The sequence below is a fragment of the Heliconius melpomene genome, chromosome 6, assembly GCF_056956725.1.
Source record: "Heliconius melpomene rosina isolate 202511_hmr_F chromosome 6, ASM5695672v1, whole genome shotgun sequence".
NCBI lineage: Eukaryota > Metazoa > Arthropoda > Insecta > Lepidoptera > Nymphalidae > Heliconius > Heliconius melpomene.
Window position 1 is genome coordinate 12604917 of NC_140394.1, and position 20771 is coordinate 12625687.

General features: G+C 28.0%; 2 protein-coding genes and 1 non-coding gene across 4 annotated transcripts; 1 reads left to right on the top strand and 2 right to left on the bottom strand.

The window, feature by feature from the left end:
* Positions 1–143: 143 nt before the first annotated feature.
* LOC146538593 (uncharacterized) lies at positions 144–7288 on the bottom strand. The gene is made up of 5 exons (XM_085187433.1): positions 7119–7288; positions 5978–6172; positions 5455–5630; positions 4374–4563; positions 144–4096 (listed from the first exon to the last, which is right to left on the bottom strand). The coding sequence occupies exons 1-5, from the start codon at positions 7286–7288 to the stop codon at positions 4039–4041; spliced, it is 789 nt and encodes a 262-aa protein (XP_085043559.1). The 3' UTR covers positions 144–4038.
* Positions 7289–8607: 1319 nt separating this feature from the next.
* On the top strand, positions 8608–20689 carry LOC146538594 (uncharacterized). 2 transcript variants are annotated; one of them, XM_085187437.1, is made up of 14 exons: positions 8608–8629; positions 8707–8924; positions 10053–10154; positions 10572–10696; positions 11274–11404; positions 11979–12097; positions 12464–12570; positions 15233–15349; positions 15831–15967; positions 16418–16523; positions 16982–17025; positions 17371–17605; positions 17926–18034; positions 18151–20689. In XM_085187437.1, the coding sequence occupies exons 2-14, from the start codon at positions 8769–8771 to the stop codon at positions 18937–18939; spliced, it is 2277 nt and encodes a 758-aa protein (XP_085043563.1). In that variant the 5' UTR covers positions 8608–8629; positions 8707–8768; the 3' UTR covers positions 18940–20689. The 2 variants fall into 2 exon arrangements, with proteins under 2 accessions (XP_085043563.1, XP_085043562.1); XM_085187436.1 differs by having other exon boundaries at positions 8625–8924.
* On the bottom strand, positions 13240–13313 carry TRNAI-AAU (transfer RNA isoleucine (anticodon AAU)). The gene has a single exon. It is a non-coding gene; the product is annotated as a tRNA-Ile (tRNA).
* Positions 20690–20771: the final 82 nt, after the last annotated feature.

Genomic DNA, 20771 nt, shown 5'->3' on the forward strand with positions numbered 1-20771 from the left:
TGTGTTTATTTAAACCTAAAAATGTTTGACTTCATCATTACCCACAAAATAAAGTAAATTCTATAATAACACAAAAACAAAAAAAAAACTAGAACAATAGAGAAAAAATTACATCTACATTACATAGATAATAAAAAATAATATTTTTATTTAATCAATATTATATTTAAATATGGCAACACCAAAAATTGCACCAAATAATCGAATGACACTAAAGAGATCATAATAAATTCAACAAAATTATAATATATTCTGTAAATTCTCTAAAACACATTGGCGATGGCGGAACTTAACGCCGCGCTTTATTTTATTGAAGGGAGGAAATGAGAGTCATTTAAGTATGATCTTTCCCCCTCTTGGGAAACAAAACCGCAGCTATAGTGTTAAAACGCTCCCTTCGTCGCTCCCTTGTTTTTTTTCAAAATTTACGACTTTTCAAGAATTTACAATAACATATAAATAAAAAAAACGTTTATTTCCTATCTTTACATGAAAAAAAACCAAGACATATTTTTAAGAACAAAACTCACAGATTATAGAAAATTGAGGGTGGAGAAAAACATAAATCTATATAATTTACAAAAAAGAATTTATATTATTCACAAAATTGATATTAATGATTTATTGATATTAATGATTTAATTACTTTTAACCAAAATTACAGGGATAAAAAATATTAGGTAGTTAGCTTAACAGATTATAAAAACAACTTTCTTATACAACCTGCGAATTCTGTTCTATATTACATTAAAATTCCAATATAATTGATATGTATCATTTTAAGAATACATCGTTTAGCTTTAACAATTAAAAATATTTTTAAACAGCAAATTTTCGTACATTTTAGACTTATGACTGACTTTATTGACCCAACGTCAAAATAAAGGAACTTAGGAACTACTTAGTTTCTTGGATTATAAAGAAAAAAAAAAGTTTTTCATTTAGAAAATTATAGAATATTCTAGAAATCAACACTTTATGGTTTTGATGCCACAATGAATATTTTAAAAAATACTATCATTTCTCCGATTATAGAACAAACACTATAAAGCCAATCCATAACAATCGCATTTTAGTATTATTTAAAACAAATTATAAATTTATTTAAAACTTCCATATATTTAAAACATTTACATATTATTTTCTAAATGAAAAACCAAAAAAAAATTATTTAAAAGACAAAAATCCTCAATTTCATACAAAAATACCCAAAATGTTAGCTTATTTTTTTGTCAAACAATTTCGTCCTCTGGACTCTTATCCAATACAATTTTAAGTTTAATAAAATAATATTTACATAATAATTATTAATAATAATATAAATATATCATGAATAGCACCTCATTGAAAACTAAAAAAAGCACGAATTTTAATTTTAAGAAAAACACGTTTATAGTATGTAAAGATGTGTTTATTTAATTTTTTTTATTTGAGAAAAAATGTATTTTAAGTTTCAAATCTAAAATGTGCCTGAGCAATTTAAATGAGTTTTTTTAGCTTCCACACGGTCTCTCGCAGGTGTAAAAGCGTGTGACTGTAATTGTGACAGTTGTGGTTCCCCCACTTGGGGGAATGAAAAATGTAATATTCGTTTCCTCGCTTTGGTGATGAGGCAAAGCGCGGCGTTGACTTCCTTTACTCAAAACACAATGCCTTCAGTATTATTAATGTCTTAACACTGGTCTCCTCAATGCTATGTGTGGGATACAAGCGTGAAGCAAATATATAACTCTTGTTTAAAAAAATATGTATAAACAAAAACCACTATGTATCTTATTTATTCAAAAAAAATTAAATGAATGAATGGATTAATTTTAAAACTATTTAAATAAACACACCTTCCTATATAAATAATAAAACTAAATATCCAAACTTACTTTAATATTTCTTCACATAATAATGACTTCTAAAATATTACTAATTACATATATTTATTTAGATACGAAACTTTAATTGAGATAAGAGCTTCGTGTCCACTAACTAACCGCCCATTTTAGGGACATTACGTATTCTTTGGCGTAATTTAACGCCGCGGTTTGCGTTACCAGAGATGGGCAACGAAATTTATTTAAATATTATTATTTAGCAGTTAAACCCAAAATTTAAAAATAAAAAAAAATATTTTTTTCATTATAACAACAAAAGCAATCCACAGATAATAAAGGGACATAAAAACATATTACATAATCTGCGGTATTTCATTTTATTAGAAAAGAATTCAAGAATTGAATTTATATTTATTCTCATTTAAGTTTCGTATCCCTGTATTTAAGATATAGAATAACACTCTATTTAAAATATTTAAATACAAACTAAAAAACAAATATAAAAAATGACATAGGTAAAATATCATTGAGGCCGTCGTGGCATAAAGGCATACGCGTGCAACTCACACTCACTCACGGGAATCAATAATTATTATTTATTAATATTTTCATTTTGTCGCTCTGGTACCAATTCGAAGCGCGGCGTTGAGTTCCGCCACTGAAGACAAATTGCCTCTAAAAATCGCAGGAAAGTGGGCAACGGAGTGTCTTAACAAAATATATAAGTTCATACATATAATTCACAAATATTCACACTAGGTTCCCTCTGTCTACCCTGCCATTCTTTTTATTTACATATAAAGATGCATACTTGCAAGAATTTTAACCATTTTTTTATAACATAGTTATTTTTTAGCTTCACGCTGTATCCTGCATATAGCCATATGCAGAACCATAGATATAAATCATAGTGTTGTGACACTCCGTTTATACTTTTAAAAGCGTTATTCTACATTTTAAAACTTACAACTATCTTACAGATCTTCGAAAGATTATTTTTACCTCTAAATATCTAATATATTACCGTAATACTAAAAAAGACTACATTTTTTATTAAATTTTGTACTGAAAAAACCTTCATTCATTATTTATGCTTTTACCATAGACTTAAAAAACAAGAAATACATATTATTAGGAAAAAGATCATTAAATATGTTTAGTGTTTTTATTAGAAACAATTTTTTTTTTTGTAAAAATAAAGGCCTTTTTTTACTAAAGCCAAACTCTGAAAATAATGATTTTTTTTCTTTTTTGTATTATTTTAAAATAATTTTAGAAAAATCTAACTTTTTAAAATTTTATCAGTAAATCTATGGCAAAAAGCATATAATTTCACACTATCCTACATCACATTATGCCAAACTGATCACAGATTTTTGACCCTGCCCTCTTGTATTGAAGTTATCGTGGTGTATTCTTTCTTGTATTTAAATTTATTGTTTTCCTTATATAATGACCTTTAAAGCAAGCTTAAACTTACTATAATAAAAAGTAATAAAACAACCATATATCGTTGTAAGTTATTTAGTTATTTTCTAGAATTTTTTTTTTAGTTTAAAAAGTTACACAAATACAGTGAATACAGATATTCACGTTTTTTAATAAAAACACCTCTCGGCTACAACAGGATTTATTATTATCAATTAGTATCAAATACATTTAATTACATAAAATTAAATATAAAATACTTTTTAGAAACAGTGCAAAAACTTCTGGACGTTGGGATTGCTTTTTATAAATATTTGTTTTAATTTTAATTTCTCCATACACCACGATAGCTGTCAATCTCACGCATCTAAACACACTCCATTTTCCCGCCACAAAATTTTTCAAAACCGCAAAATTACACTATCTACTAGATCTTATTTTATAATTCAATTATTTTACTGCAATCAATCATTGACAGAGCAGTTTGAAAATAAAAAAATGCTGTCCAAATGGAAAAAAATTAAACATCAATGCCATTTTGGAGAGATAGATTAAAAAATATTTAAAAATCAAAATAAATCAACCGGTTTTGTGACAGCTTTCACAATAGAAAAAAATGTTTTTGTTTTAAATATAATAGTGTTATAATATCATAATTTTCATTATAATAAAATAAGGAAAAATCTTTATTTCTTTATTTAATTTTTAACCACTATCTATGGTTTAAAGTTTAAATTTTAACAAAAAATATAGAATCATAATTACCAATTCACTTTACTTCTGTTTAATTCATTCTCTTCTCTTCTTCTGGACTCAGTATGTGAGAGAGTGCCATATGACGTCTGTAATATGTATATAAAAATATTTTTAAAAAAAATTACAGGTCATAGGTTTGATTTCCACACTGGAAAATGAGCTATTTTAATTTCTACGCTCCAGTAAAGAGGCAAAGCGCGGCGTTGATTTCAGCAACTCGACACTCAATGCATCAAGAGGAATGTCTTAACACTGCTTTCCCTCTGCCTACCCTTCTGTACGCAGGATATAGCGTGAAACTGAAATAAATATATAATTTGGCTATAATATAATAATAATATACAATATTTAAAAATAACTTACTTCAATCCTCTTTTGCCTTTAAAAGACACATTACAAGCAGTGCAATCCCATTTTTCTTCAACATTTTGATTTTCTTGTGTTTCTTGTTTATTATTTAATTTATTTTGCGTATCTTCATTCACTTCAGTAGGTTTCGGTTCAATTTTCTTTGTTTTCTTATCTGGGAGCGGTATTTTGAATTTTTTTAGATCTGAAATATTAATCTATATATATAAAATCGAAAGGTCACTCACTCATCACGAAATCTTAGAAACTACAAGTGCTAGGAATCTCAAATTTTGCATAGGAGTTACTTATAGGACGTAGGTGCTCACTAAGACGGGAATTTGCAATATTCGACTCCTAAGGGGTTGTTTTTGGGGTCGAAAGTTTGTATGAAACTTCGTTACTACAAATGCTAGGAGTCTCAAATTTTGTATAGACGTCACTAGGACGTAGTCTTGGAGACAGAACTTAATAATAACATAGTTCACGCGGGTGAAACTGCGAGCGGGCCGCTAGTATATTATAATTTTAAACATTACCTTAAAATATATTTATATACTTTTTTGAAGAAAAATCATAATTATATGAGTACATAATAATGAAAGTTACATTACTATTTTCTATGAAAATAGTGTAATTTATTTTTGGAAACATGATGGTACATTTGAATAGTCAAATTGAAATTTGAATGGTTATGGCTTCAATTCCCTTGTTATTTTACATAGTTATATTAATGTGAAATTATTGTTTGAACTGTTACTCTTGTGTAAGCCAACAGCTTAATAATTACAATTACTTTAGAAGTGCCTCAATTTTATTTTATTTTGTCATATAGATAATAACCTATACTGGCGTTGGCATTTTATTCTCGAGATCATGTGACGTCATATCATGACGGCTATTGTTTAAAATACAAATAAAAAAATATAAGAATTTCGATGTGAATTTTCAAATTAATTTTGTTAATTTAAAAACATAATAACTAACATATTCTGATTGCTTATTATCACTTAAGCTATCTTAATTGTACTTTTTAGTTTATTTTTTATACACTGAAATATTGTATTGTTATTGAGTTAGATATAGATTCTCTTACCAATAGGTGTGATAACGACATTTGGCACCCCCATAACTGTGTGTAAAGGTGACGGAGTGACTCTACTCTCTCTCATGCTGTCCAAGTCCACTACTTGGCTTAGGGGGAGGGCTTCATCGCTTGAACCGTCCGACTCTTGTTTGGAATGATGCTGTTTTTTTACACGCTTTCTAAATCTGGGAAAAACAAATAATTGTCCAAAATTAGAAAAAACATTTTTAAAAAACGTTTAAAAATCTGAATGTAGTAGGATTTGATGATGTTGATATTATTTTAGCAATTTTAAACATTTTTCACCTATTTCTAGATGCATTGCGTGATGAGTGGCGGAACTCAACGCCGCGCTAGCCTCGACATTGGACTGAAGTAATTGAAAATTTAAATAAATATTTCATTTGAATAAACTGTAAGTGATCAAACTCATTACCAGTTGTGTTTATAGTAACACTTGTGCCCCTGCGCCACTATTTAAAAATGTCCAAAAGATACAAATAAAATGTATGCCAAAGTAAAAAATTAATACCTTTTTCGAGGACGCTTATAAATAGGTATTTGTTTCTTCTTAGTTTCTTCATTATTATTGTTGTTATTGATGAACTTCTCGCAGGCCGCGCTGCCTCTCTCTAATGCTTCCAACTCAGTACTACTCGATAAAGAACTTTTATCACAGGCAAAAAGATCTGTTTCATTGCTCAACTCATTACTATCTATGTTTTCACTGTAAATAAACAAATAAAGAAAATAAAATCAGCTTCACACTGTATCCGACACACAGTAGGTTAAGCAGAGGGAACCTAGTATTAAGACACTGTGTTTCCCACTTTCCCCCACATTTGGAGAGGTTATGTGTTGAGTGGCGGAACTTGCTATGCCGCACTTTGCCTCAACACTAGGGTCAAGAAATGGAAATATAAATTTTAAATAAACATTTTATACTATTACTTAAAACATTGCAGCGCAGTGTGACAGTGGACTGTAAAGGGTGCAGGAGCAAATTTGTTGAATACCATCGTTAATATTATAAAATGTTATTCAGACATTACTAAGACTGCACTTATGTGACTATATACAAAGATACAATTTCTATATTACTATATATTCTATATATAACATATAATGTATTTTTTAGATCTTTATAATCTACATATATCTAAAAAATACATTAAAGTGTAGTTAAAACTTAACTCTAATATAACCACTAAATAAATTACACAATTGGTAAACCTAGTGTATTAAGACACTTCTTTTATTACTTTTCATTAGTTGTAGAACATTGTGCAATGAGTGACAGAATTCAACAATTTTCCTTATCAGAATAGGGTAATTTTTTTATTTTTATATTTTATATATGTAATTCCCCTAAATTACGAAAAACCTTATTATAAACCTTTGGTTTTTCTTTTCAGGCCCCATACCCCTGGATGAATGGAAATAGATAACTCACTGGGCACAGTGGGAACATCAAACTATTGGACTATCCAATATAATAAGATTTTTTCAATTTGAATCCCTAGTCCTATCCTAACATTAGTACATTTCATTAAAAACTCTTTAGCCTTGTAATATTAGTTAAGATTTAACCATTAATGATATATTATTATTTTTTAAATATTAATGCTTCTTATAATCAAATAAAAATTATAGATTTTTAAAATTATAATTACCTCTGGTCTGACAAGTCACTTTGAGTACTGGTCTCTAATTTTTTTATTTGAAATGTTAAATTTATCCTCTTATAAATTTCCTCTGTTATGTTCCGACATTTTTCATATTTTGAGTCTAGATTTTCATTTGGAATTTTCCAGACTGATTGGCTGTTTTGTAATGTTGACATATTTTGTATATCTATCTAGAATCTTGTAAGATTCTTAATAGATAGTATTTATTGCACCACAACTGGTTTTTTTCAAGTTTGTATTGAGCAATAGTTCCATCTTCGGAGACGTTATAGCTAAAATTATGTTACGAAACAATTGAAAATCACGTCTAAGTATTATGGCGGGATATCGTAAGAACCACACAATACATTGATTTATCACATTTAGAACGTGTAATGTTTGCAATATTCGAGATTATTCTACGATTATCTTCCATAACACAAAAGAAAAGCACCGAAAAACCACTATTTCTAAAACAAAGGGACATCCATCAACATTTTATGGCACTCTAACGTCACGGCCCTCTGTTGGTCCGTGAACTAAAATACTAAGACTAGACAAATTAAAACCTGTTATTTCAACACTATCAACAATAATAAAAACACAAATAAATTTACAAAACTAAATTAATTAAACTACGCCTAGGTCGCCTTGCGGCGTTTATTTTTTTGATTTTTTTGACGTTTTAAATTTAGTGTTGCTTGACAATGACACTAATTGCTCATAATTTTTAATGAAAAATATTTTTTACCATAGACTATAGCTGTAGGCCTTCACTTCCTTGTTGATAAGAAGGACCTTGAAGTTTGGCTAATTTAGATAAAATCCCGACTTTATGATTATTTTGTTTGTTCCTTATCAAAATTATCTAAAATCCCAGTCGTCTCGTCCTCTTTTTGATGCGAAGTGATTACTGTCAGTGTACGTTTATTATTTTTCGCAACATAGATAAAGCTTTAGCTAATTTTATATCACAAAATAAAAGTATATTAATTAATATTCATGAATAAAATTCTAAAACTTTTGATAATATGGATTTTAAATTTAGTGTTATTTAACACTAATTGTTCATAAGTTTTAATAAAAAATATTTTTACCATAGACAAAGGCAATTTTTGGAGATAATGAAGACCTTGAGACATAATATTCATAGTTTTTAGATAAAATCTAGTTTTTAATATTATTTCCTCCTTTTATTATCAAAATTATTAAAAATACAACCGTTTCCTCCTCTTTGTGATGCGTTGTAATTCTGATTACTATTATTGTATTTTTATGACTTTTCGCAATATAAGTATTTTTTTACACATTTTAAATATATTAAAATGAAGTAACATTTACTTATAATATTTGAAGGAAGATAAAAATTTGAACCCTTGAAGTTATAAATATTTTTTTTAATATAAAACTATTTTTATTAAATGTTTATATTCCTAAACGAAATAAAAAAAAGTTCCCGCCAAGTGTTGACATTTTGAGTTGATAAATAATCAGTTATGACATTTTATTTGTACTTTGTAAGTTTGTAGATACTAGATAGTTCTATTATTAATTTCTATTTATTTTAATTTAATTTTAAATGGGTTTCTTAAAGTTTCAGATACTTTTTGTGTAGTAAACCTACTAGTATATAAAATATATTATATATTAGTAATAATGTCGTGTAAAACGTTGATTGGAAGAAAAAAGTTTCTCGCAAAATTATCTGATAAACAGGCACCTTGTGCATTTTGTAACCGTTTAGTATTTGATGAGACTACGTATGGAAAATTATATAGCATTGGTAATATACATTGCCATTACTTTTGTGTTGTAAGTAATTTTTGCTGTCTTGTTTTATTGTGTTTTAATAAATTATATGTTTATTTATACATTTATACTTTATTTGTGCGTATGACAATAAGATAGTAATCCGAATTACAGTAATTAATGTTGCAAAGAATACCTAATAATGTTGAATGATTTATTTTTATTATTATATTACAAATACTTTATATGTCAAAACTTTAAGAGAAAATCTGACTAAGTTATGAATTTTTTAATTTTTTTTTACAATATACAATACACATTTTCCAACAGTTGCTTAAAACACTTTAGATCTACATAATTACACTATTGTAGTAATTTCTTAAACATTTTAAATACATCTATGTATTGTATAATGAAATACAAGACATATTAATGGCAAATATGTTTAAGTATTAAATTATTTTAAACCAACTTCAAAAAAAGGAGTTATCAGTTGGATATGTAATGTATGTAATTATTATATATGTAATGTAAATAAAACACTGAGTTCATTGAATAAGTATTGTATTAGCTAGGTAGCCTGATATGAACTGAACTTGTCATACATAATTTCAACTTACCCACTTGAATTCGCTTTATTATTTAACAAAGCAAATAAGTACCTACCTACATTTAAATATACATAACAATCTTTGACAATTCTTTATATATGACATACCTTATATATGACAGTAATATTATTAGAATTGAATTATATTTGAGTATGATTATCTATTTAGGCTTCCAAGTGTGCATGTGCTTAATTTGGTAAGTGTATGTTTGACCACAAATTCCTCTAAAACTAAAATTCATATTAAAATGATTCTTAATTTAAGTTAGATATACTTCGACTTAGGGAACAGCAGATTTTTTTTACTTTTGTTTATGCTACTCAACATCTGATAAAAATGGGCTGGAAAGTGGTAAACACTTTTCCACAGTATTACCACTAGTTTTTCATTATTAGTTTTTAATATACTTTTAAGGTGATAACTGTAAAAAAAAGGTGTTTATAATATCAATTTAATAAAATAGGAATGTTTAATACAACTGTTTTAATTGTTGAAATGTATGTTGGCTATTTTCTTACAAAGAAAATAGTAGTAAGATAAGTGCCAAATATTTCAATTATTTGTATATAATTTGTTTCAGTTATTATCATCTTGTCTTATCCAAAAAGGTAGAGATGAAGAAGGCCTCTATGGGTTTTTATATCCTGACATTATAGCAGAAATTGAGAGGAGTAAAAAACATGTATGTTGTATGAATGTTTATTTGAAATATCATTTTATTTTATTCTTGAGGCTTATATCTCAATAGCTAATTTTAAAAGTTTTTAAATTCTTTTTTAAATATTATATAATAAATATGATAATTGGTTTGAATTAGATTTTTAATTATTTTTAATTAGATCATATTTATGCTCTTTATTTACAGAGTAAAAATTGTGTCTAACAATAGATATCTAATGTTAATACTATGACAAAACTTTCCATAAAGACTTTTAAAAAAAGGAAAAAGAATATTTATACACTGTCCAATTTTTGAGTCATTATATGTCTTTTGACTGAACTTTGGTTTGTTACCACACCAAGCAAATAAAAATAATTTATTTCTCCCAAGTAGGAATGGAACCCAGGAACCGTAATAATGTTTATTTACATTTTACAGAAATGTTCATACTGTTACAAAGGTGGTGCCACACTTGGTTGCAGTGTAGCACAATGTAGGAAACAATTTCATTTGCCATGCGGCAGGGAGAAGAATGCTGTTTCTTTATTCTATGGAAATTATAAGTAAGTGTGTAATTTGGACAATCTCTGACTGTGTATGCCACTGTTATGGGTTTGATATACACTTTTATTAAATTCCTTTTGATATACACTTGAGGGAGATCAGGTCAGCAGAATTGCTTTCCAAGCTGTAAAACTGATATTACTATTGACATTTTTGCATAACTCTGTCATGCAAAAGTGATTGTAATGAAATAGAATAAAATATAATATATTACACAATAAAATTAATATTGTCAAAATTAAATTATTAAATATTTTAATTATGACAACCTTTAATCTAACATCTTAAAGTAAAAGAAGATTTGTGTTAAGTTTTATTATTAAATGCAATGGAAAGTTCTTACACTCTTTTGTGGTTGATTATGGGTTTGATTACCATTCAATAGTATGAATTATTTTTATTTTCTTTCTCTAGTAACAAGACAAATAGAGTTCTGCCATTTATCACCAATGTCTTTAAAATGGAGCATTGTATGATGATCATAGTGTCTGAACTCTAGGTTCCCTCGAACAATCCAGCCATAAGCAGGAAGCAATGTGAAAGTGAAAAAAGAAAATATTTTAAATTTTTTTCCAGAACATACTGCAGAGACCATGCGCCCAAACAGAAAATTCCTAATTCAATAATGGATAAAGCTATACCGAGACAAAGGAAGGCTAATAAAATGAGACAAGAGAAAATTGATACTGATGTTGAAGAAGAATCTGGTATGATGTTTTAATAAGTTTTGAACTTTATACTTGTTGTTATAATAAATTAAATGTAAACACAATTCAATCTCAACTCTGGTAAAATATTTAAATTATTTTAATTTCTCACTCTGGTTGCTGTCTACCAGCATTGTATTAACTTGTAATAACTTAAGCATAATTTGAAACGCTAGTTCACGAAATTAGCACATTTGACCAAACAAAGTTTTATAATATTAGTGTAGATAGATATAATTTCTATGTTTTTTTAGAGAAATTAATACTTATAAAATAATAGCAACTCAAACATTGCTGCACCTGTTGAAAAATATTGTTATATTATAGCCAAATAATACAAAATATTTACATAAATTGTAGCCTGTGTGTTATTCTGATGTACAAGCTATAGTGCTGTAAAGTTTCATGTATGAAAGTGGAACATACATCAATGTTTTTTAATTACTAAAATTAATCCTTACTAACTTTCACATTAATTTTAATTTTAGTAATTAATATTAGTAACTAGTAATAAAACACAAAATAAAGTTTAATACCAATTGATTAATAATAGTTATTTTATTGTTATTTACAGATGAAACAGAAACAGTTTGTGTAATTTGCTATGAGAAAGTTAATGGGTTCCCCACAACCCAAACTTTTTGGCCGCCATGTTGCGCGCGAGACGCATGGTTCCATAGAAATTGTATAGATGTAAGTATTATTATGGATGGATGGATGCGAGAAGCCCAAGACCAGGATGGTTAGCGCTTGATGAGGGAGGCCTACGTTCAGCAGTGGATGGCGATAGGCTGTTGAGAAAAAAGTATTATTACTTAGTGATTTAGAAAATGCTAAAGTTATGGGTTCAACTCCCAAGAGGAGAATGAATTTTTTGATATTTTTTTCCTCAGATCAGTTTTACCACTTATAATGCAATGAATAATGCATTCGGCAGAAAGTGGGGAAAGGAGTGTCTTAACACTAGGTTCCCTCTGCCTACGAACTGAACTGAAAACTGAAGTTAAAAAAAAAACAACAATTATTATAAGTTAATATTGTTTATGCATTTTTTTCCAGCGTATGGCGTTAAGTGCCGGCGTACATTATCTAAAATGTCCACTCTGTAATGATAAAGAACATTTCTATGTAGCTGTTTTAGAGCAAGGATATTACGTGCCTGATAGGTTAGTAGCCTTGTTTTCCATAGCTTTTATATATTTTTACTTTTTTTTATAATAAAACTAGCGACCCGCCTGCGGCTTCGCCTACATGAACTACGTTATTATTAATTTCTGTCTCCATGAGTACCTACGTCCTATAAGTGACGTCCATGCAAAATTTCAGACTCCTAGCATTTGTAACGAAGTTTCATACAAACTTTCAAACCCAAAAACAACCCCTTAGAAGTCGAATATTGCAAATTCCCGTCTTAGCGAGCACCTACGTCCTATAAATAACTCCTATGCAAAATTTGAGATTCCTAGCACTTGTAGTTTCTGAGATTTCGTGATGAGTGAGTGACCTTTCGATTTTATATATATAGATAAATTAGAAAAATTATGTATGTGCTATTTATAAATGTGGCTTCACCAACTTAAAATGATTGTTATATTATGGCTAAGTTATACAAAATGTTTACATAAATTGTAGCTTCTGTATTAGTCTGATGTATAAGCTATATATATTACTAGTTTTTGCATGAAAGTGAAACATCCTCAAATTATATTCTATATATTATATCTTCTACATTAATCATTCACTTTTAATAGTGAAAAATGCTTAAAAAAAGGAATTAAAACGTATACAGAAGTAAATACAATTGAAAAGAATCAAAATATCCAAAAAATGTATTCTGGCCCATGAGGGGATCGAACCCGCGACCTTCGCGTTATTAGCACGACGCTCTAACCAACTGAGCTAATGGGCCGATGACAAAAATGGCGAAAGTATTAGACGTATATTTTTTAACTTCACATGGTATCATGCACATAACAGAGTTGTCAGAGGGAACCTGGGAACCTAGTGTTAAGACACTTCTATTTCCCACTTTCCGCCAAAATCTCAATACAATCGATGTTAACTGGCGGAACCCAATACCGCGCTTTGCCTTGTTACCAGTGTCATGAAGTGCAAATATTAAATATTTTATTACTTCAAAGAGGAATCGAACCCTTAACCTATCGTGTTTATAGTCGCACGCTTATGCCCCTGCACCACGCCTGGGCTGATTTTATAAATGTATGTAATGTCTTTACAGTATTTAGTAATATAGATATATTAATACATTATTACAGAGGGCGGCAACGCGGCGCCTTTCAATAAATTTTAGTGTACCTTATACTATTATTAATTTAGGCAAGAAATTCAAAACGTAAATTTCAATTTCTGCTGTCTGTTTTATAGATATGAATATCCATACCTATATTATAAATTCGAAAGTAACTCGTCTGTCTGTCTGTCTGTCTGTCTGTCTGTCTGTCTGTCTGTCTGTCTGTCTTTTACGCAATCAGGGCCAAACCGCTAATTTAATTGTGATAAAATACTTATATAGAGATACTTGAGGGTCCCGGGATGAACATAGGATACTTTTTTTTTCTCATATTTGTATTTTTTTCGATATACACCAATATATTAAAATAATTAATTTGACAAGCAATTTATTCCGCCATGTTAATAACAATCGTCGCTACACGTTGCTAAGCAACGGCTTGCAAAGTTTGTTGTTTTAAGAAAACATCACCCAAAGTGAGTTTGCTTAATGCATACATGGCGCCCGCCGATATAGATTTGTATACATTAACAAAAATTAGATGATTTCTATAATTTGATATTCATCCTTATGAAAATAAATATAATAGTCACTTTTAGCAATTCATCTAGATGGAAATTATAGCTTACTGTATAACATTCTAATAAATAATTAAGATGTCACTGATTCCAAATGACCTAGCCTACGAGTGGTATAGTATGACCGACGCGAACGGGCAGATGATTTTGTAAATTTTTATATATTTTCGAATTATTATTATTTTTTATGTAATTATTTGCTGCTTATAATTAACTAGCGGACGCGCGCAGCTTCGCCCGCTTATTTGTACTTTTAGGGGTGAATCCTAATAAAACATGAAACACGTGTTCAATGAAATAATTTTAAGAGTTTAAATTTCAAATCTTATAAAATTCGGTGGCGATTTAAAAAATTTTCCATACAAACTTTCAACCCCTATTTCACCCCCTTAGGAGTCGAATATTGCAAATTCCCGTCTTAGCGAGCACCTACGTCCTACAAATAACTCCTATGCAAAATTTGAGATTCCTAGCACACGTAGTTTCTGAGATTTCGTGATGAGTGAGTGACCTTTCGATTTTATATACATAGATTTATCTCAGTTCGGTTAACTTTACCGATGTTATACACTTAAAAAATCAAAATTTTAATAATTTGATATTTTATTTAATATTGTTCGCAAAAATTAATAATTATTTAATATAGAAAAATGTTTAGTACGCGCGCACGGCAAACTTTAGGTACTTTTTCTAATATTAAGAATTTCCTTTAGTTACTTTTTCTTCTTTTGTTTGTTCATTTCGGTTACTCAGATATTTTTTCTAATAATAAATCTCCACTTATTATTATTTTTTAACTTATTTTCATTATTTAGTCTTATATTTTCGCGGGCGTAGCCGCGTCCGGGCCCACTAGTTATTTTTATATATTTGTTAGGTTTGTTTTTTGTATGTTAGGCATAAAATAGTTGGCGCCCGCCTTGAATTTTTAATTTAATATTTCACTTTTTACATGAAAAACGTTGCCGACCTCCTGTATGATTATAATATTATTTTCAGAGACGCCGCTTGGGAATTAGATCAGAACGCATATTCTGAAATATACGAGCGTGCGTCTGTATGCTGCGTGAATGAGTGCAAATGTCCCAATGGTAGGGAGTTCGGTGCCGAGGCGGGGTAAATATTGTTTTTTTTTATAGGAAATGAGGACATCGTAGCGCGTAGGACAGTATACGTGATAATTGTGGGTTCGATTTCCACTCGGGGGAATTTATGCTGTGCTAGTATATTTTTTTTATTTATTTTATAATTTTAGTTTGTCTGTTTGATGTTATAATAATATTAGGTACTTTCATAAGAGTGTAAAGGGGCAGAATAACTCTTATACTGCCTAAATATACTATTTATTATAGTTAATATCATTTTAAATTTGATGGTTTTCTTTTTATATTTACATACACACATTGTTATGAAGGAATGAGTATGTTATTTTTAATTTTTACGCTGTATCCCGCACATAGCAGGATAAGCAGAGGGAACCTAATGTTAAGACACTCTGTTTCTTACTTTCTTCAATTTTTTTTAAATATTGTGTGTTAGGTGAAGTTTCTAGTACTTATAATTTTATAACTTCTTAATTACATTTTCTTCTTTTTAGTCCATGGGATATACAATTATGTGTGTTATGCGGTAGTGCAGGTTCACATCTCGGTTGTATCAATTCTCATATTTACTTGTGTGAGAATTGTTCACAAATATCACACGATAGGGAGCGCTTGGAGGAAATAGTTAAAGGTATTTCCTATTTCATTTTTATATGAGCTTGAAAAACATTTTTTTTCTGTTTAATTTTATGTGTACTTTTAGCTATGTAAGACTTAAGTAAAAAATATATAATGTGTTTTTTGTTGTACATATATATATATCTTTTCTTTTTTTATTTATTTGCATAACTATGCATTCAATTTAATTTCTAATATGAGGGTGGGCTACTTACATATTTGTCTATGATATTAATTAGAACAAAAAGAAAACTTTATATTTTGTAATTATTTTAAATACATATGATTAAATAAGTAACGTAAATATACCAATAAGTTTGATTAATAAGTATTGTATTAGCTAAATAATACTAGCCTACCTTGCTGTATGCAGGATACAGCATGTAGCTATAAAAAGTAATAAAGCACTTTAATAATTCATTAATTAATGCATTTTTTTCGAATACATATATATTTTTTACAGTATCATTGCCAACACAAAACCAAAGTTCTAGAACAAGGATAACTGGACCTATAATGCCCAGTCGGATGTCTTTGAGACGTACCAAAGGAAGAAGTCAATTATTGAAGTAAATATTTTTTATTATTAATATAAATATTTAATCACTATTTAAAAACAATATTTTTAATAATGATTAATTACCAAACACTTTATTCTCCTTTTTTGGTTAGAATTTAATATTTTATTGGCGAAATTTAACACTACTCTTTGTACCAGAGAAATGAAAATAACTTATACTCTCAAGTGGTAATCGAACCTACCACCATCGCGTTTACAGTAAGGCGCTGTACATCTGCGACAGAATATTTTTATTATAGTAAAGAAAAATTACATAATGGTTATTTGAATATTTTGTGTAAACAAAATTAATGAAACAACATTTGAACGCAATGTCTTTTTAGTATTATAAAGTTAAAATTAAATTAAGAATAAATTTATGAATAAAAAGAAACTTGTTTTTCTTTTGTTATCCTAAAAAACTATAAACGATAAAAATATTTTAAATAACTTATTTTTTCATTACAGTGCATCAACATCTACAAGAAATTTAAATGAAAATAGTGAAAACGGTAAGTTATCTTTTTTATAAGTTCAGTGTGGGCTTATAAATAAGTAACGTACGCTGTATTCCGCATATGGCACGGGAGGCAGAGGGAACCTAGTGTTAAAATCGTGGGGTAAACTGTTCCCCACATACCGCACAATTTTCAAGATGTTGCGTGTTGACAGGAGGATTTCAGTACCGCGCTTTGTCTTGTTATCAGAACGTGAAAATGAAAATAAGAAACCCTAGTAGATCCTGTAAGTTACATATTTTGAAAGCCTTAACAATTTAAATTATAACTATTAAATATTCTATTTTTGTTTTTTTACACATTTTTTTATATTGTTTGATTTCTTATTTTTATTTACAGCAACAACACAACAAAGTCGCCAGGAATTGAACCTAAAGTCACCGAAGAAACGTGTACTACAAAATAATGAAGCAAATATTAATAATAATTTTTCGTCATTAGTTAAATTAATTGAAAATGAAATGATTGAAACATACAACACGAGATTTATAAAGAATTTTGATATGGTATTGAAAGAAGTTCTGGAAAAATTTAGAAAACCCAGGCCTTTGGTTGAGAAAAAAAGGGTTGTAAAGTAAGTTTTTTTGGTTTTTTTTATATATAAATTTTGGTATGTATATATAATTTTTGCATGTATTTTTTTGTAAGTCGGATTTAAACTTAGGAGTGCTTAGTGTTGATTATGCTGCTTAAACATAATTAAGTTCTTTTTAATTTATTTTTTATTATAAGTTCAATTTGTAATGTAGTAGTATACTATCAGTCAGTGGGAACATCTCCTTTTATATATGTAGATTAGACATTTTATTGATAAACTATATCATTGAAATAAATGAAAAACCACAGCTGTGAAGTTGTCAAAAAATAAATATAATAAATGTATTTTGCTTGCAGAAATGTCTTACAAGGATTTTTTATGAACAATATATCGAAGGAAAGTTGTAAAACTAAAGAAGATATAAAAGAATGGAATTCCCCTAAGAAAATGTCCATAGAAGAAACTGTAAGTATTTTTTTACAATATTTTACTACCTATTTCTTTTTTTTAAAACACACAAATCAAATAAAATAATTTATTAGTAATATAAAAATATTTTTAATTTTATAATAAAACTACAGGAAAATCAAGAAATTCCAGATATATCATTAAAAATCGAACCTAAAACTGAATCAGAAGAAATAATAAATAAAGTAGAACAAAAAACACCAGTAAAAAATGAAAAGTTAGACGAAAAAGTGTTACTAATACAAGATACACCCAAACTAAAGAAAGTAAATATACAGAACGATTCAATGGAAATATCTAAAAAGGAGGAAATTATTAACGTGGATTTAATTGAAATTGAGAATTTAAATAGTATTTCAGAAAAAGATATACAAAAATGTCTAAAATTCAATCCCTTTGAGGGAAAGTTGGAAAAAAATACAGATATTGATGTGGAAAGTTTTAAAAATCAATATTTGAACGAGGTCGATAGGAAATTTTCATCTAATATTAAATTAGATGATTGTAATAGACATACAATTACAAAAAAGGCGCCAAAACGAAAGCTACCATCTAAAAACAGTGCTGCCAGCAAACGTAGGAAAACTACTAAAACAGTAAAAAATAACAAAATAGAAAACAAAACTGAATTGTCTATTCGCAATAGAAATATAAATTTAAAAATTAAATGGAAAAATGAAGAATTAAATTTGAAAATTTCTAACGCTAAAACAAACAGGCGGAGAAAGAAAAATGTTCTAAAACAATATATTTTAAATCCTCAGTTTGATAATAGTGATGTTATAACAAGGCCAACTAATGATGTGACACTAATTAAGCCAAAAAAAATGCAAATGCATAAATCCTCTGATAATTTAAAACAGACGTCTATATCTAGTTTTTTTAAGCTGAAATTTAATTGAGTCTTTATTTTTGTGTAATTATTTTGTATGGAAGTAATATAACAATAAATGGTATTACAAAAGTGTATCACATGTAAATTTAAATTTATATATAAGTATCGTCAACTTTTTAAGCATTTTGAAATGTAAAATTTTGCTAGCTCTCAAACATTGTGTTATATAGGAAAAAATGTTATATAGTAACGTTAAGTATATAAAGATATACAACAAGAATAGCAAAAAAATACAAAGAAAATGCACAAGTTTTGCTGAAAGTTTTGCTGAAACTTCACTTTGAGAATAATAAAACTAAATATGTGTATTATTCAATTATCCTACTGTTATATTTTTTATTAATAAAATCAACAAAAGTGACAACGGAATCACGAAAATTCTATAAAAATAACTGAAAATGGCGGATATAATCTGACGGATGATAAATACAATCGCTTTTATTTTTGTATTTGTTTCTTTTTACTTACTACTTTTCGTATTGGTTTCTTTTAACTTAATTACTACTTTTTACTTACTGTACAATGTGCAATTTTACAACATTTGAAAGATAATTATAAAAATTATTGACATATGTATATAATATTTCATCGATACCCATAAATCTTTGTCACTAAACACAACACACTTTGTCACTAATTTCTTATAAACGTATAACTTCTATACGACGACATTCAAACGTGACATACGTTTTGCAAAATAATTGGATATTGTAGTGTTGTGAATTGGATTTTGTGAATTTTGTAAAAAAAGTTCTCCCCGCTTTACCGGGATTCTTTGATAAGATAATATTATATTTTAACATTATTTTCAGTGCTATCAGCATATTATGTCCATAAATCCATAAATATAAAATTTTAAAATTAATTTAGTAAGTCCATCACCCGTGACATGTAAACAACCTTTTTTGACGTGTTTACCTTATCTTTTATCTCATGCCTTCGTGAACAGAGTATAGTCAGATAATTAATAGATGATTGTGAAATCGCAGGCGAATTTTAGTCTTAAGATTTTTGTATTTTATTGTCTTTTTTGCTAAAGTGTATATTCTAATATAATATCATCATCATCATCATCAACAGCCATCTTTTGTCCACTGCTGGACATAGGCCTTCCCCAATTCTCGCCACGACACTCGATCCTCAGCTATATACATTATATAATATACATTAAAATATTATTTCCTATATGGATGTATATTGTTTACTTTTTGTCTAATTTTTTAGTTTACTTTTTACGGTGCTTAAAAATAAAATAATCGTTATATATAGATTTGTAATAAACAATATTTAAATTCGTCCTCTTAATTCCTTATAAAGTGATAGATTAGAGTAAAGAGGATATCCATCTTTTCTAACAAACATCACTAATTACAAACTTCTCAGTACTCACCAAGATAACTTAATTTGCAAATTGATAAATTGTATGATCGCTAAATTATTTAATTTAATAGTTATTTTTCGTTACTGAACCTTTGTCAACCACTTAGAAGCATTTAAGATACACTTAAATAATTTATCTGTACGCGAGTTGAGTAAAATTCACGAAGATTCTAATTTCTATTTCTTATTCCTTAAAAAAGTATGATGTTATTTAATATATTATTAAGTGATTAACATAATATTTAGTATTGTTGTAATATTATGTATTTTTTGATGGGATAACATCTTATAATACATTAAGTCCTACTTTGCATTATACAAAATAATTATAATTTTGTGATAATATTTATCACTATGCAATTAAATTCATAAAAGTATACAAATGTTTTCTTATGTAAAATTATCATCCTTAAACCGATTTTACGAGAAACCAGTTTCAAAAGATATTTATTTCTACCA